The sequence below is a fragment of the Barbatula barbatula genome, assembly GCF_947034865.1.
Source record: "Barbatula barbatula genome assembly, chromosome: 22".
Lineage (NCBI taxonomy): Eukaryota > Metazoa > Chordata > Actinopteri > Cypriniformes > Nemacheilidae > Barbatula > Barbatula barbatula.
Window position 1 is genome coordinate 10,633,627 of NC_136785.1, and position 18,025 is coordinate 10,651,651.

The 18,025-nt window shown below is 37.7% G+C and overlaps 1 protein-coding gene across 1 annotated transcript in view; it reads left to right on the forward strand.

The window, feature by feature from the left end:
• Positions 1-4,601: 4,601 nt before the first annotated feature.
• The window catches only part of ppp3ca (protein phosphatase 3, catalytic subunit, alpha isozyme), a 39,922-nt gene continuing 26,498 nt past the window's right edge, over positions 4,602-18,025 (forward strand). Inside the window, exon 1 of the mRNA XM_079487114.1 lies at positions 4,602-5,524. Coding sequence (XP_079343240.1) covers positions 5,470-5,524 — 55 coding nt within the window. The 5' untranslated portion in view covers positions 4,602-5,469. The remainder of the gene's footprint in view (positions 5,525-18,025) is intronic.

The window sequence follows — 18,025 nt, forward strand, 5'->3', positions numbered from 1 at the left end:
CAAGTTGATTAAAGATTAGTAAAATTTTACTATAAAGATCCATTTGTTTAAAGATCCACTACATTAGATAGCATGAGTTTACAATCAGCAATACTTACTACAACACATTAGCTTTAGCTAATTTCAACATTTATGAAAACATACAGTATTTAAAAAACGAAAGTTCTGTCTGTAAATACGATGAACTAACATGATCTAACAATGAACAATGGTGTTTGCATGCACCATTTGTTATAAACACTGTAAATGTATTGCTCTTTCTTAGATCAAGTTAGCTTATGTCAAATTAAAAAGGCTAATTTTAAATTTCTTAAAAAATAAAACAAAACATAGATAGCCCAAATGAGTCTGAAATCTTGATAGAAATAAAGTTTGTATTGTGTCATTGTATAAAGGACATTTATTGCTTGCAGAAATGTGTGAAAAACACACAATTAAAACAGATTGTTTGAATATTAAAATCACGAAATTACTAGAGTTCTGTTGGAAATAATGGATTTCACAGAATTCTGTGATTCATATACAGTGATGAACCATCTATCAGTTTGTAATTTGATTTGTTAGTCTACCTTGACAGAAAAAACTGTTTTTACCTGTGAATTTACTTCACCACATCTTATTTTAACCGTTTTAAATGTATTTATTTTAATATCCATTGAGTTTACATATTAAGTGGAAATGTTTTCAACTTTTCAAACATCAATGACAATGGACTATTTGCACGCAGGGTGATGATGTACTTGCACTTAAATCTAAAATGTTTACTAAAAAAACCTTAAATATCAGTGAACTGACAGCATGGCAGCTGAGCATTGTTGAGCGCCTCAGTGATCAAGCCTCAAGTAAGTTTAGTGTTTGTTTCATATGTGGATGCATCTTGAAACCTCTTTTTGGTTGTCGATGACGATGTATAATGTAGAGTTTGGATAATTTGACTCACGTTGTTGACTGTGATCCTAAATGCTTCTTGAAGTGACCGAGTGAGAAACACCATTGTTTCTGGTGCACCGGATATAACTGAGCTGGCTGACTGTTGAATGCGGAAGAATGTGTGCATATTGTCGATTGTCAGAACTTTGTAGATAGGCCTACACGAAGACAATTATGCATTCCTAATGGTCAAAAAACCTTTTAATACATTTAATATTTTAAAAACACAGTGACATCAACACAATTACTCAATTTACAGCTGTGTGTTGAATGTGAAGTGTTTATCGCCATTGTGTCAAAATCTTCAGACCTAGAGCTGCTATTTATTACCGTTAAAAGCACGTTTATATGTGTACTTCACATCCTTGTTTTCGAAACTCACTTCAGTTCATTGTAAATAGATTACTCGTGTCATAGCACAGGTTAGATACCAATATGTGTCTTGTGAGTAATGGCAAAATGGAAAATACCAAGTTGCCTGTCTGGCTCAAAGAAAGAAAGAGAGCGAGCTCTGGTAGAGAGCAGCAATGCGTGACACAGGAGAGGCCATGGTGGGTGTGCTGGCCCCGAGGCTACGGCCACACTCAGATCTTTGTTGCGTTCTCTCTGCATGAGACGAGGCACAGACTTTTCTGTGAGAGAGACGGGTATTAATTTAACACTGCTTACTGGTTCCAGTTCCAGCAGCATACATGACCAGCACTGCAGGACTACCCAAGAAAACTGTCTGAAAAATGTCAGAGACAAAGAGCAAAAGATGGGAGATGTCCGGTTGTGCAGACATTCAGGAATGTTTGCGAGCTGTGTGAGTTTTCCAAACAAACACCACAGTGCCGCTCTCTCTTCTTTGCCCCGGGGCACACACACACACCTCCTGGAGCTCACTATATACTCCATATCTATTCGGCTCCAACACTGCCTCATTACAAAAAAACTTCTCATCAGTCTGAATGTTCTGTTTCACTAATGCATCATGCAATGTCTGAAATATGCTATTTTATATCAACGGTCAAATCTCTTAATAAACATTGAGCACAAAAGTATCCGTAAATAATGCACACAATGACAAAACACAATAAACGCTCTGCTAGAATACTAACTAAATACTAAACAATACTCAAATTAATTCAATACTTATCTATGTTAAATGACAAATTACAGGTCCTTAAAGTCTGTCACCGTGGGCTGTGATGTATTTTCACATAAAAAGGTTTCACCAGAAAAGAGTGCACCTTAAGCTTTTTGCTGGACATAAGTCATAAATTGGAAATTCAATGCAAATGTCAACCTTATATGAAAAAGTCAAGTTTAACCAAAGGTTTTTACCATAATGATAGGTCAAGATGTCAATATTTGGTGGTTTACCCATGTCTCTTAAAGTTTTTAAAGCATAGTTTTCCTAGTCGGGTTTGTCAAATCCGTTACAGCACATATTCCAATGGGTACATGAAAATTAAAATATAGGAATTATTTTTTGTTCTATTAGACCCATCTCTTCTTCATTTGTTGTTTGTACATTTTAATTCGCAAAAATCCTACAAGTATGTTGTCTCTCAAAAACGTGCATCCTTTTTTTCACATCCATAACACATACATTTTTCTCTCATAGACTGATATTTTTCTGATTTCTGGACTCTATCATAAGTGGTTTAGTAAAATATAAACAGATTGTTCAATATATTGGGAATAAATACATTATTGGGAATAAATACATTATCTGAGAATGTATATTTCAAGAAATGGACCTCATCTAGTACTAAAAGGTACATACCTTAGGGTACTGAAGGTATTGCCCCGTGACAAGCTGAGGGTGCAAATTATGTACATTTTTGACAGCTACACTGTCACTACCGTGTCTGCACTAAATCCATTATAAACTCATAACTAGACACTGTAAGCCTAAAATAGAATATAACACAATTTATTGTTAGATAACTGATGAAAAAATATTCACATACTTCCCCCTTATATTTTCAATATTATTTGGGTCCCTGTCAGTAGTTTTTTTGCCCCAAGCTCTGTTTTATTTCTATGATCCTGCCATCATCTGTTATTTTTATCTAAATAGCACTGCGTTAAGTCTATATCATGTGTCTCCAGCTCCATTGCTCTGGACTGCTTCTGGCTCCTATTCTCCATCCGAAGTGTTGGATTATGGGGCATACCTGGACTCTCCTTCTGCGTTCAAAAACATATGGTTGTCTGTGAAAAGCTGCCCCTGACAGGATGACAGTAAAGGGGTTGTGCTATCTCTATGCTTCTAACCCAGTAGCAGAAGAGAGAGAGAGCGAGAGAGAGAGAGAGAGAGAGAGAGAACATAGCACCATCTAAACTCTTCTGCACAGAGATCCATCTAAATGTTGGCAGGCAGCAGAGAGTTAGACTGTGGCTCATAGGTCTTAACCCTCAAGGCCAAATGACTAGGACTGTCATCAGAGGAACAGGTGTGGCCTAATACTCGTGTTTACACTGAAGATGCTGATGAGACAGATTCGCCAGGGTACCATGTAAATATGTTATGCTCGTACAGTTCTGTCTGGGATTTCAAAATGCAAAACAACAGCCTAACAGCGCATGTTAGAGTATTAACCTGACAAATGATTATGATGCAAAGAACAGATGCTTAATGATGTAGGAAAGGCAGAATCTAGTGTTTCAAAGTTATTCTGAGCGAGAACGTGAGGGAAAATCCTAAAAGGATAGATCACCATCTAGTGGTCGGTTGACTCAATTATGGACATAACAGTTCAGTTAAAGTAACGGTGTGTCATTTTTTGTTTTCTTATATTCCAGTGTAATATGGAGAGACAAATGAAAGTAAGATTGATGTCAGCGAACAATGTAAACACTGGCTGACATCTTTTCAATGAAATGTTTTCAACGAACCCTTGTGGCAAATGTTTGGACAATATTTCTGTGACCAATGCCAAATTATGAGATGTTTAGGAAAACTGTTTTAAAACAATGATATCTGTCCTATACCTAAATATGCATAAGTATAAAACATGTGATTGAATTAATATGCATATCTCAATGGATGTGTATAAAAGATCTTTCAAACAACAGAGGCACAGTTTTCAAAATGTATCTCATGTTTTACTTAAGAACTGTGTTACACCATTGAATATTATTGCTTCATTACTTAAATGGACAGTTAACCCAAAATGAGAATTCTGTCATCACTTACTCACCCTCATGTTGTTCCAAACCTGTATACATTTCTTGTTCTGCTGAACCCAAGGAAGACATGTTAGTAACCAAACAGGTTTCACCCCCATTACTGCCATAATAGCGAAAATAAGGGATATAAATAAAATACTATGAGAGTCAAGGGGAGGCGTCCGTTTGGTTACTGACGTACATTCTTCCAAATATATTCCTTTGTGATACACAGCATTATTATACAGGTTTGGAACAAACCAGGTGAGTTAATGATGACCGAATTTTCATTTTTGGGTGAACTGTCCCTTTAACCCTTCAACTGAGTTTGTGCGTAAGTCTACACTGACCTCTATGGGATTCACGTAGTATTGCAAAGCCGACGAAACGCAAAACTGCTCAAAAACTTAAAAGCGGAAAATATACCAAATATAAAAATTTTAAAGCAAAATAACGCTTTTTAAAAGAACAGTTAACACAATATAAATAGTGTGTGTTCGTAGTTGTTGCGCATGCGTCAGTTCACGTGAACTTGACCTCTCGTGATGGCGCGTACCGTGCGGCAGTTTGTCGGTAGACATGTTTATAGTTTAAACTAAAAACATTTTACACAAACGTTTTGTTTAAAAAAAGTATCGATTGGCCCACGTTAGTCTTGTGGATTTTACGGATTTCTTTTCGCCTTTGGGGGATTCAAATATGGGCCTCTTTGCAAAGAACGTAACATACTTTTATGAGACTCATTTGCAGGTTTTCACATTTTCTATTTAAGCATCGGTAGGTGTGGTATATGGTATTTTGGAGGAAATTGTGGTTGCCATGGTAATTAGCGTATAAAATCGTTTGTATACAAATCTATACGTCTACTTCACGTGCCACAAGTCTATTTGTAATAAAAAAATACGTTTTGAAAAACAACAGTTGAAGCAAGCCGAATGCAGCAAAAGACAAACCTGAGTTGCATATTAATTATCGATCAAACATGGCGTTCTCGGGAAAGCCCTTCACCTCCACCTGATGGCAGCATCACGCAGCCCCTTCGCACGGGTGCGTGGGAGTTCCCCGCTTCGCCATGTCGGGGTGGTGCAACGCGCTGAAAGGATCTCCCTAGATCTCTCTCTCTCCGCTTTCTCTCCACCGCCCTCACCCCATCAGCTCCATCCTCCCCCTCACGAGTGTCAGAGTCTCAGTAGCAGCAGCATCCTCCACCCTCTCTAGGCATCAGCATCTTCCCCAGCGCCGGCGGTGAGACACGGAGGAGACGCATCCGAGTGATGCCACTGCACCAACCGCATCTCGCCACCGCGAAAACACGCCGAGAATAAAGTGCTTCTTCCGCGAGGAGTAAGAAACACGTTCGCCTGAAGACATCCACTGCCCATGAAGATGTCTAACGCTGACATGGTCTTGAACTCCACCGATCGGATAGTGAAATGTAGGTGTAGATGTTTCCCTTTTTCTTCCTGCATCATTTTTAAACAGTTAATGTGGATGTTAATGCATATGAAATACAAACATCTCGTCGGCACATGAAGCTTATTAGTGGAAAGTCGTATCGTTCACGTGTAATGTGATGTTAAACATGGCTGTTTTCAGCATTTTCTGATCATCAATTTCTGATGCAGATTTTTTTCTGGGATATAGTGATGTTAGTTGAGTCCGCGAGCAGGCAGGGGGAGATGCGTTAAATAAGGCAGATCCAGTGGAGGCGGTGATGCTGCAGGATTTGGTGGCATCACGCATCATTCCTGCATCGGGCTTTTCAATAGGCAATACGGCTTTCTGTTCGTATTTAACTGCAACGATCTGTTTGCTTCAAAGGGGGAAGCCTCCTGAATGTAGGTAAATCATTTGAGCTTCGAACTGTCACGCCCCCGTTGTGTCCAATTGATTTGCTTACATTATTGGTCACGTAGCCTACATTAATATTCACATGTATTCACAAGCTGCTATGTGATCTGATAGGTTCTTATTAAAAAGATGATACAACAAAACAATAATTTACTTAAATCAGAAATAGATCATATAGATTTCCAAAGAAAAACTCCCAATGTTTAACAAGATATATAGTATTATTTAATGCACAATTTTTACAGAGCATTGGATTAGGCTACATGCACATACTTTTAGTGGTCTGTTAGCGTTCATCACTTAGGAAACGTATACTTGCATCCAATGTGGACTGATACTTTTGTCTGTTGGCCGAAACTCTGTGTCTTGCAGGAATAACATCAAGTGAGGTATACAGTATGTAAATCATTATTTTAATGGACATGTTTTAGATTCGTATTGAGATGTACACTCTGAAAGCATTTAGTGGTTCAGCCCACCCAAAATCATCTCTGATGTCATGTGACCTCAACATTAATGTTATTTTTCAGTATTTGCATAAATTGACACTGCAGTTTAGCTGAGTGCTTTGAATGGCAAAAACACTGCGAGATGAACTTTTAAAATAATCTCTCCATTTGCATGCTAATGGACCTGCATTTAAATTTGTGTTTGTGTTTGTAGGTTTTATTCAGTGGTTTCAACCAATCGCTAAATCTTTTATTAAGGCACTGTCATCATTTACTCTCATTTGAGTTGTTCCAAGTCTTTATACATTTCTTTGTTCCGATGAACACAGAGAAAGGTATTTGGAAGAATGCTTATAACCCATAGTAGGAAAAAATACTAGAGTTAATAATAGTTTTAATTTTTGGGTGAAGTATCCCTTTAAATGCAGTAGGATATTATGGCAAGCGCCATCATAACTCAGACGAAAAGTCATTACATTTACATTTTAGTCATTTAGACTTACAAAGAGTTCAGGGAGCAATAAGCGATATTATTGACCTCCCTAAAAGTTAAGCTTGCATTAGTCACTGCCACACTTTATGAGTCACAGTAGTGAAACCCCACCCACGCACCCGCTACCTCATATTTACCCAGCAGAACTCTGAACTTCGATCCAGCTCATTTAACACGTTGTAAATCAGTTTAATGTTATTCTGTGAACCAACCCGACTCCCAGCTCACCCCTGTGCTTGGCAGCCTGTCTCCCCTCCCCCTTTATGTATACTTGAAGGCTTTTATCGCCATCAATAAAATGCCTTAATAAATATCCACGTCTGAAAATCTCAGTGATGAGGTTTGCTGGGTATTGGTATTTAGCAGCATGCAGCTCTCAATACGAGCAACCAACAAATAATTTGTCTTTGTATAGCATCCCCAATGCAAGAAAAATAGAATTTCCTAAAACAGTGCATGAGCTTAACTGTACAAAGTCTCATTTACTAAGTGCAAGAAAAGTCTTTTCATTTCTGCACCGACATAATGGATTTTATGGTGCTTTCCATTTAGTGTTTTGATATGCTGCTTTATCGTCTGATCTCGTGGGAGCTGTACTGTGCATCATTCTTTGTATGCTAAATCATTATATTGTACCCTCAGTGCAAACATTCCCCAGACTCATTTCCAGCCCGCTAATGAATCTGTCTTAATGTTCCTGTTGTTGCATGAAGGCGTTGTAACAGTTGATAAATACAAATTCCAGTGCAAATGTGCACTCGGAAAAACATTTACAGATTTGCAATGTCATTGAAATATTCCTACAATATTCCTACAGGCAGAACATTAGTTCTCTGTTTGAATGTCCACCATGAGAGTGAATGAGTCACACGCCGTCTTTTTATTCAAATGAAGTAATTTTGAACAAATTAATAGAAATAAAAGTCTTGGAATAAGTTGCATTTATAGGTCAAATTTTTTGGAGGATCTATTGACAGAAATGCAATATAATATACATAACTATGTCTTCAGAGGGATAAAGAACTTACATAATGAAGCATTATGTTTTTATTTCTACATCACAGGTCCTGTGAATGTTGTTGAGGCATCTGGCTTTCTGATGCCACTAGTCCATCCTCTGTTCTGGGTTGCCCACATGCCATGCTTAGAGCGGCCTACTTTACCGAGTCCAATTCTAGGACATTAACTGTGTTAGGCCTGATGGGGTTTGGGATGCCACAAGGGGCTCAAGAGGTACTGTCAGGATATAAACGGGAAGCTCAGAAAGGTGACTCACCTAGCAGAGAAGTTCTGTGTTTCATGTAGAACAAGATTAGTGTTATATTGCTTCAATGTCTGGCATGGTCATATTACCAAAAGATTTTTTTACAAAGATTGTTGTCAGGTCGTAACTAGGGCTAATCGCGATTAATCGCATCCAGAATAAAAGTTTGTGTTAACATCATACATATCTGTGTACTGCGAATATTCATTTTCTATTCATAAAAACAAAAACCTGGATGTATATATTTAAGAAAAATCCAAAATGATTAAACATTCAATCATTGATAAATCATTGGATTAAATTAATTCAATCATTGTTAAATATTGATACATACTGTACATGTTAATATTTCCTAAATATGTATACATGTATGTGTTCATAAATACAAAATGAATATGCACAGTACACAGACATATATTATGTAAACAAACTTTTATTCCGGATGTGATTAATCGCGATACAGCGCTAGTCGTAACCAGCTTTACTAATTACTCTGAAAGTCATTGCATAGCAACGTGTCCAGTGTTGTTAAACATCCAAATGCAATATGATTACTGGTGTAAGACCTTATGCTGCGGTCACACTTGACTTTTCCGTTCATTACGACTTACGATGTTTCTGTTTCTCATCACTTTCTTTGTCTTATCATGTTTCTCACAAGTGTTAATTCTAGGGGCGTTTGTGTATTTCTACAGTCCAAAGACATACAATGCGAATGCAATAGACTGGAAACGCAAGCCTGTCCAACGATATTTAGCATTTCGCTTCGTAGCAAGTTCAAGTTTGGTGAACTCTGACCTGCGAATTTGTGTCACGTGAGTGCGTGAGACCAATAGAAAATCAAGACATCACAGCGTGACCTCTCGCAACAGAAAAGTAAAAAAAAAGAAGGACCGAATCGCGACCGCCTATTTTCATACCACCATCCAAACGATCTTTGCATGCTCAAAGTCAAGTCTGGTCGCGGCTTAACTCATGATGCTCAGGTAGTGTGGGTAAACACAGGGCATTGCTTTATGGTTGCTTAGGTGTTAAATGTTCTTAGCATGTTACTAGATTGTTTAAAGTGGTTGCCAACTGGCCTTATTCCTAAGAGCCCATTCCCCAAGTCTCTGTTGTTTTAGTATCCCTGAGATTATCTTTAAGGGATAGTTGAGCCAAAATGAAATGTCTGTAACCATTTATACATGTAAACAAGTCTTTGTTTTGTAGAGCACAAAACAATTTTTAGAAATGTTTTCGTCCATACAAGTACAATGAAAGTCAATGGAGACAAGTTGTCAACATTCTTCAAAATATCTTCTTTTGTGTTCTTCAGAACAGTCATCTAGGTTTAGAATTTTTTTGGGGTGAACTACCTGTTTAACATTTTGAGCAATAGTAATAATTGACCCTGTCTTAAAAATAACACAAGTTTTGATTTTCCAGACCAGACTTATATATGTAATGAAAGTAAATGATGCAGAATAAACTCTCAGCAGACACTGTACTGTCTGGTCCCTTCATTTTAACTGCAAGTTTCCTCGTTGGTTGATCCAGATATCTAAGTTTGAGTCTTTTCTTCCCATACTGTTGCAATTTCCCATATTCGTATATATATATTTGTAATGAGTTAACAGGCTTATGTTTTCCTTTTGAATTAACCCCTTAGACTATTTAAGTGATGCTCTAGACCTGTTGATCGAGAAGGTGCTTAAAGTGATAGTTCACCCAAAAATTTAAATTCTGTCATCATTTATTTACCCTTGAGTTGTTCCAAATCGGTATGCTGTACATTTCTTTGTTTAGTTCTTGACAAAAAATTACAATGGTAGTCAAAGGTGAACTGTTTGCTTCCCTACATTGTTCATAAAAACAGAGACATTCATACAGATCTGGAACAACTTGAATGATTAAACGAAGACAGAATTTTCATTTTTGGGTGAACTGATCTTAATGACTAAATGCGAGCATAATCAATTAGGACAAAGTCAGAACAGAGCGAACCTGCGTCCATTCAGAGCTGGTGGTCGAGAGCAGGTACACAGAGATAAATGGGAATGAAGAGTAATTACTGACGGCATTAAGAGAGAAAGAGCCGCATGCCTGAGATGTAGACACACTGGCTTTGTATAGTAGTGTGGGTGAATTATTTAAGCATCGGTTTGCAGCTCTGGTTCGGTTCACATGGCTGTCTTACATAACAACACTTCCCTCAGGACTAGCAAAGAGATGGAGAAGAGGAAGAGACGAGGGGAGCAGAGATAATGAGGGAATGTATGAGAACAGTGAAGAATGAAAAGGTGACAGGTGGGTGTGGAGAGGAGGTTAGAGTGCAAAGGATGGATAAATACGTTTCCATAGAGAAAGATGGACAGAGGCTCAACTAGCCGCTAATCACTCAGGGAAGACATGTTAGCTAGAGAGAGAGAGAGAGACATGAATGAGAATGCTTGTTTATTGCACAAATACATGACGGCTCTTTGGATGAGGCGACAGCTTGTTATATGTTAGCGGTTTTTGAGGATTGTTGCACCCTTGCCATCTCCCCACCACACCTTTCTCTCTGGATCCACACCTCCATGCCCACCCTAGCCAAGCCCCTGCCCCCCATTTTCATACCAGTAGACACAGACTCCATCTCTTTCATCTCTCCCTTCTCCGGCATATTGGCTTTTCATGCATGGGTTGTGCTCAGGCCTGCAAGCTGCCACACTAGAACAGCTCGTGAACACGTAAGGGCTCAGCGCAATCCAAGTCTGTTCGTGTTTTGGGGACACGTTTCGACACAGGCAGTGTTAAGTTGAGACAGATAAGGCCCAATTCTGTTTGACAGATCTATTTAGTCTTGAATTTTTTGTTATCCAAACAACAGCAGCAATCGGACACGTCGACATCAGAACCCAAAAGCGCGAAGATGAATCGCGAGTCAGAATGTTCAAAGCGAGTCGTAGCTGTGCGGCTTCCCGTCGCGCAGTTTATCCTGCTCTAGTAAATGTGGTAGACACTGTGAAGGCCGTTACATAATCTAGTTTCTTCAGTTATTAATAACGTCCTGTCAACATGTCCACTTTCCTCTGTTCTTTAAACAAGCCTCACAGTTCCGTGCCACCTCTGAAATACCTTAATGTGAATATAAATAAAAGATCTGATGTGTGATTTTACAAGCTTGTCATATGATGACAGCAGACATGTTTTTATTCTGCAGTACACTGTATGTCAGGCCCAAAACATGGACAATTAGTAATGGTGTAAAGTAAATAATCTGATCATATTGTATCGCTAAATAGAGTCATAAATATTGTAACAGATTCATGAACAGAATGAGTAATGGGAGCTCACAGCTCACTGCTAGATAATGTGTGTATGAATCATTTGGCAAGATTTTTCAAGGCTGAATGATGCCACCAAAATCTTTACATCATCAACACATATGCTCTGCTTCAAAACCTAGTGTGCTGCCTATGGGGGACCATTTAAAGGCAATGCAGGTGCCATACGGACTAGAAGACTGTTCCAAAATGTATCTTAATTAAGCTGGCTCCTAAAATACTTTGTGTTAGACAAGATCTAAAACAGCACTGAATGTGTTCTTCATGGAGAATTCAATCATACAATGAAAAAAATATATTATTATCACTTCGTTTAATACTATAATACTATTTATAAACAAATAGTTGTCTTATTCAAAATGTATTAAACTCCATATTTTAGTTTTTATATAAAGTTTTATGCTTATGAGAATATGGTGTTTGCTTAGCAATGGCAAACTCAAAATCAGTTTTCTGCGGCCATTGACCTGCATTATCAGGATTTGATGCCTTTTGTGACCTGTGACTTACTACTGACGCAATAACTGCATACAAAACTTTATACTGTATATAGTAAAGTTATATCATTTAGTATATAGTGTAGTATAGTTTATTATTTTTGTAGTTTTAAAACTTGGAAATAATAAAATATTCTAATATCAGCCACTTTTCGCATCCACTACATTGCAATTACATTTTGTAATTACAAATTTAAACGCTAATTTTAACCAAAGTTTGGTTCTATTGAAATTAAAATGTCATGCTTTCACTTTGTAGTTTTTTTTAATGTATTTTTTCCTTTCTGTTCAACCCTGTTATGCTGTGACAATTTCCCATTTTCCCATTATTTCATCTTTTTGACATCATTTAAGTGCATGGTATCATTTTACTTTGTTTTGTTTCAAAAACATTAATCTCCAAATGTTCACAAATTGTTCCAAATGTTCACAAATACACACAACAAATTATAGTGATTCTAAGAAAGTGGTGTTCAATTTGTTTTCGCATGACCTTTTAATGAAAAACCTGTGGCTTTTCTATCAACATATGCAAAAGCATTTAAATGTTACTGCACATGTCATGCAAATAGTGAGTATGATAGAGACAATGAGAATGTACTGTGTATCTTGACAGCTGAATTGGCAGGTGTGTGTGTGCTCATGGCTTGAAGCTCTAATGTTAACATGATGAGGGCACTGACAGACATGGACAGTGTTAAGCTGACAGGTGTGTTTGTTAGCATTGGGCGACACGTTTAAATAAGACAAGCGTTGCAATTGGGCTTTTTCTGTTGCACACATGCAGGGTTTTCCCCAGGTCATATCAATGCCTAATATGCATGGATGCTATGTTTTAGTCCGCAGGTTACAGCTATGAGGGTTTATTGTCCGTCACAAGCATTCCAAGCCTTCACAAAGTAGTGAATGAGGAGCGAGAGAAACAGTTCGGTGTAATAGAGCTGTGAATTGCACAATGTAAGACAGTCATAAAGACAAACAACCGTGAGGCCAGACTACAACAGACTCATCCACAGAGGATTGTTCAATTAGGTAGTTTGATATATAAACAAGATTTCCCACAATGGAAGTCGAATTGGAATGACACTGTAAGCCAATAAAGAACTGCAATGTGTTTCTTCTGAATGTACAAAGCGAATGTAGCTCTCTTACCAAATGTAGTGAGCTCCCTACATAGACAGCATTTTTAGGGATAGTTCACCTAAAAATTAAGATTCTGTCATTAGTTGTACACCCTCATCATGTCATTCAAAACATATATGACTTTCTTTCTAGTGCAGAACAGAAAAGAAGATATTTTGAAGTTGTCAACCAAATAACATTGTCCCCCATTGACCTGCATTGTATAGACACAAATTAACTGAGAGACATTTCTCAACATTTATTTGTTTGTGTTTTGCAGATGTTAAGTTACACAGGTTTTGAATAAAATGAGGGCATGACCAGTGTGATATTTTTTGGAGGATCTATTGACAGAAATGCAATGTTGTTTCTACGGTAGCCCTTAACGGACAAACTGCTCTACAGAGCGCGTTTCATAAATACGTTATCTCTATTCGGAAAAGAAGCTTAAAGCGATAGTTCTCTTAGCTAATTAAATTTTTAGGATGAGGAGGACAATTTTTTAGGAGAACTATCACTTTAAATACGACAACATCTTTTGTCCCGTGACAGCCGCTGTAGTGCTTCGTAAGGGAGGGGGAGCCATGGGTTGCAATTCGCAACCTAACCACTAGACACTAACATCTCCACATTGATTTTGTGTTTTCTGATGCGAAACCTGTTTTATAATGTAAGGTTTTAGATATCCGCATGGTAAAGACTGTTCCATCATACATTTTGATTCCATTTAAAAAAAAATGGCAGATGACTCGAGACATAAGCTGCGTCTGAAAATCAAATACTGTGACAGTAGGTACGTACTGAATTTTAATAAATACCTACAGTACGTTCTATATGGTTTGAGTGGGAGTAGTATGCATACATTTCGGACATACTGCATCATGTTTTTTGTATTTACAACAACATGGACGTAGGCGTTGGTAAAAACATAATTTAGTGTTGAGAAATACATTTATCGGTTCTTACATTTGAAAAACTGACATTTGCCTAATTGTATTTGATTAACTTTTGAAATTTGACCGTTGCTTAGCTCCTGTTGCATCATGGGATACAGCAGTGTTCAGTCTCACAAATCTCGGCAAAAACAGTACACCGTCCGGGTATTTCTTGCCTTTTTTTGCATATTGAGGTTTCGGACATACAATACTTTTCATGACTCATACTATATAATATGTTTGTAGCTGATTTCGGACGCAGGGATACTATATTTACCTTTTAGCAACATACAGGAGCTACATATGTGGGCTTACGGTTTGACTTTTTGTTTTAGAACAGAGTTTATTATTTAAGCACATTAGGCATCCGAAGAAGAAAGTAAGCTGAGATGTGCTTATTTTGCACGATGTGTGAAGCATTGTGAATTTCTGCATAATTATGAGTTAGCTCAGGCCATATCTGATTCTGCTGTTGTGTGGGCTCCTTGATTCATTTTTGTGCAAACTCTGTATATGAGTATGCTTTCTGGGTATATAAGAACCATGCTTTTATTTTATGTGTAAATTATACACCCCTGAGGTACTCACAATGAAAGCAGGTCTCCTTTCTGCTTGCCTTGCCTTTTATTTCTGCACCAGTTTTTTGTTTATTAAATCTAGAGAATATTTTAATGATTGTGGTTTGAGAAAAAGAAAGCTGCTGTGGGTTGGAGATGTAGTCCTACATCACAGTCTATACTCTGTATGAACCGGTCACACTTCAGTAGTCACTGGCTGTTGCTCGGCAACATGCACCACAGTCCAACATCTTGTGAAGTGAAAAGCCAAGCTGCTGTTTTCTACCTCACCCTTGAACCTCTCTCGCTCTCTGTCTCTCTTTCTATTTGTTTGCTTTCCATTGTTCCCCACCATTGTTCATCAGCCGTTTCACATTTTCCCCTGTTTCTCTCTTGTCTATTCTTCTTATTAAGTCTCTTCGCTCGGATAGACCACACACAGAGCTCTGGACCATCTCATTATTGTTCATATACACACCAACTGTCTGTCTGTCTGGTTTTGCCGTCTTTCAGAACGCTGTGCGGTGCATATCAGCACTCTAGTGTATTGGGAGAAGTGGAATATGGGAACAAATAGGGACGTTATGTTCTTGCGAGAGAGGCATTATGTTAAAATGATGCCTCTGTGTCTTTCTCTCACTCGCTTCATCCGACTGTGCCGTGACGTCTTTCTGTGGACTCTCACACTGATTCAGAAAGATGACAAACTGTCCGCTGAGATGCCTTCGCTATTTCCTTATCACAAAAATGTGCTTCTTTCAAAAGTGCCCCGTAGTGCAGCCGGTAGGGCATGGTGATAGCTATACCAGTTTCATGGGTTGGATTCCTATGAATTGACTGTTAAAATGTATTGTAGGCCTATATAAAATAACCTGTATACCTATGTAGTAGTGTAGGTAACAGAACCAAATCAGCCAGGGTGGCCATTAATGTGTGTGTATAATATGTTAATGCTATTAAAAAAATCATCTTAGGGTTCTTATATATTTGTTTTAAATGGGCATAGCACCTCCCTCAAACTTGGTCTATTGTAATTGTCATTTTTAATAGTGTGAAATGTTTTGAAGGCTGGAGTGAGGAAAACAGTTCAATCGGGTTGCAGGTGGTTTGTGAATTTTTTTCAAGCATTAAAGCATGAAAGTCCTACCTGTTGAAAATTCTATATAATTCAAAACATTACTCATCAGATTCTATTAGCTATGCTACATAGCTATATTTTAAAGGAAAGTTAACTGGAAAATTACTTTCAATGAAAAAGTTGTGGATTCTTTTCTTCAGTTGAACACAAACATAAAAGTATATATTAAATATAATTCAACATGGCATCGCTCCAAACTGCACGTACTTCCATCATTAAAGTTATCCAAATGCCTCTATTGGGTTAAGTGGATAGTTCAGCCTAAAATGAAATGCTGTCATCATTTACTCACCCTCATGTCATTCCGAACCTGTATGACTTTCTTTTTTCTGCAGAACACAAAGGAAGATATTTTGAAGAATGTTGGGAACCGAACAATCGCGGTACCCATTGACTTGCATTGGATTTGTGTCTATACTGTACAATAGAAGTCAACAGGGAGCGCCATTGTTTGGTTATCAACATTCTTCAAAATGTCTTCTTTTGTGTTCTGCAGAAGAAAGTCATACAGGTTTGACAACAGGCTGTGTAAATGATAACAGTATTTTCATTTTTGGGTGAACTATCCCTTTAGTGAGAGAAAACGATTGATTGTTCTTAGCTTATTTACACATATAAACTTTTTTTATAGGAAACACACACTACTAGTCAACAGAAGCAACCCTGATAGCTCACAAACATTTTTATAAAGCCGTATATATTGAACCATCTTCTTTATATTTTACTAAACCCTTGTTGATGGAAGCTAAACATCAAAAAATGTCAGTCAAGTTTTCTATTAAAAAAGGGAAATATAACTTTACATGCTTTACGGATGTGACAAAAAAGGACAAAAGGACACGGTTTTTGGGAGACGACAAACTTTGTAGGATTTCTGTGAATTTAATTGCACAAACCTGTAGCAATAATACCCAATAAATAGAAAAGAGATGCCTCTTCATAGAACATAAAGTAGTTGCTTAATTTTAACTTTCATTAAGTTGTCCATTTATGAGCAATATGTACGGTTATGGATGTGACAATCCTGAAAATGGCACTTACCTGACTATGAAAAATCATGCACTAAAAATAAAACTAAAGCTTTAAAACCTTGAAGAGAGACCTCACGTGGGTATTTGTACCACCAAATGTTAATATCTGCTGTTAGTATAGTAAAAACTGTTGGTAAAAACCTTTGGTTGACATTTTCAAGGAATTAGCATTGACATCTGCAAGACATAGTTTGCTCCTCTGCAATATGTCTCGGAGACGTCTGCTGTCAGATGTCATTTAGTCATCTAGAAGATGTCTGTAAGATGTTTATGATTTAGAATGTAAAAGTGTTCTTTCAAATATGTTATGCAGATGTTTTTACAAAGCAGATGTTTTCCAGATCTTACAGATGTACATGTGCTAGCTGGGGAGAGTGCGCCATATTTATACATATTGCTTGGGTCTGTTTGTTTACGTGTCAATTTTCAAAAATAGTCATTTCAATTACCTTCATGATGGTGGCTACTGTATATGTGCTGTATATATTTGAGATGACATGAGGGTAAATTGTAAGAGAATTTACGGTACATTTTCCAGTTAACCAACCTTTTAACTGTATACTGTATCGCTATAGTCTTACTGTATGTAGATGTTTGTGTCTGTTATTGAAAATTAAAGAAGAAATATCAGAAACAGAACAGGGCTTTCACAGATTCACTATCATCTCTTAAATGCAATGCTCCGTTTTCACGTGTGAAAATTCTGATATGCTTTTACTATCCCAGTACATCGCAATACAAACCACAAATGATCAATGTACAAAACACATACACAGGAACGCGGAGCCGAAACGTGTGTTGAGAGACTGAGCATATGCAGATGTAGAGAAGAAACACGAGCACACTTATTCTTCTGTATGGACTTTCTTACCGCTGTTAAAATCCCATGCCAGGGCTGGTCTCATTATCCCAGCAGCAGGAACATGAGATTTCTCTTTTTCCCCCTCAAGTCAAACATGAATTATTTAGCTTTGTGTTGATCACGTTGAGTCTCTGCCCTGAGGTTCCCTCCCCTGTTCCACTGCTCTTTCTCTCTCTGTGCATGAACAGAGTTGTTTCTAATCACCAGCCAGCAATGCAAAATATATGGTTTGGTCACAGCTAACGCAGGATTACTCTTAGCTTTCCTTCATCCCAGAATGTCATTATACATACGAACGACGTAGGATTTCTTCTCAATGTCACTGTAACAAAACATTGCTCCATATTTCTGTACGGCGCACGGCGCGTAGCTATTCGTTGCTAGCACACACACATAAATAATTCACTGTGCCAATGGTTTGTTGAA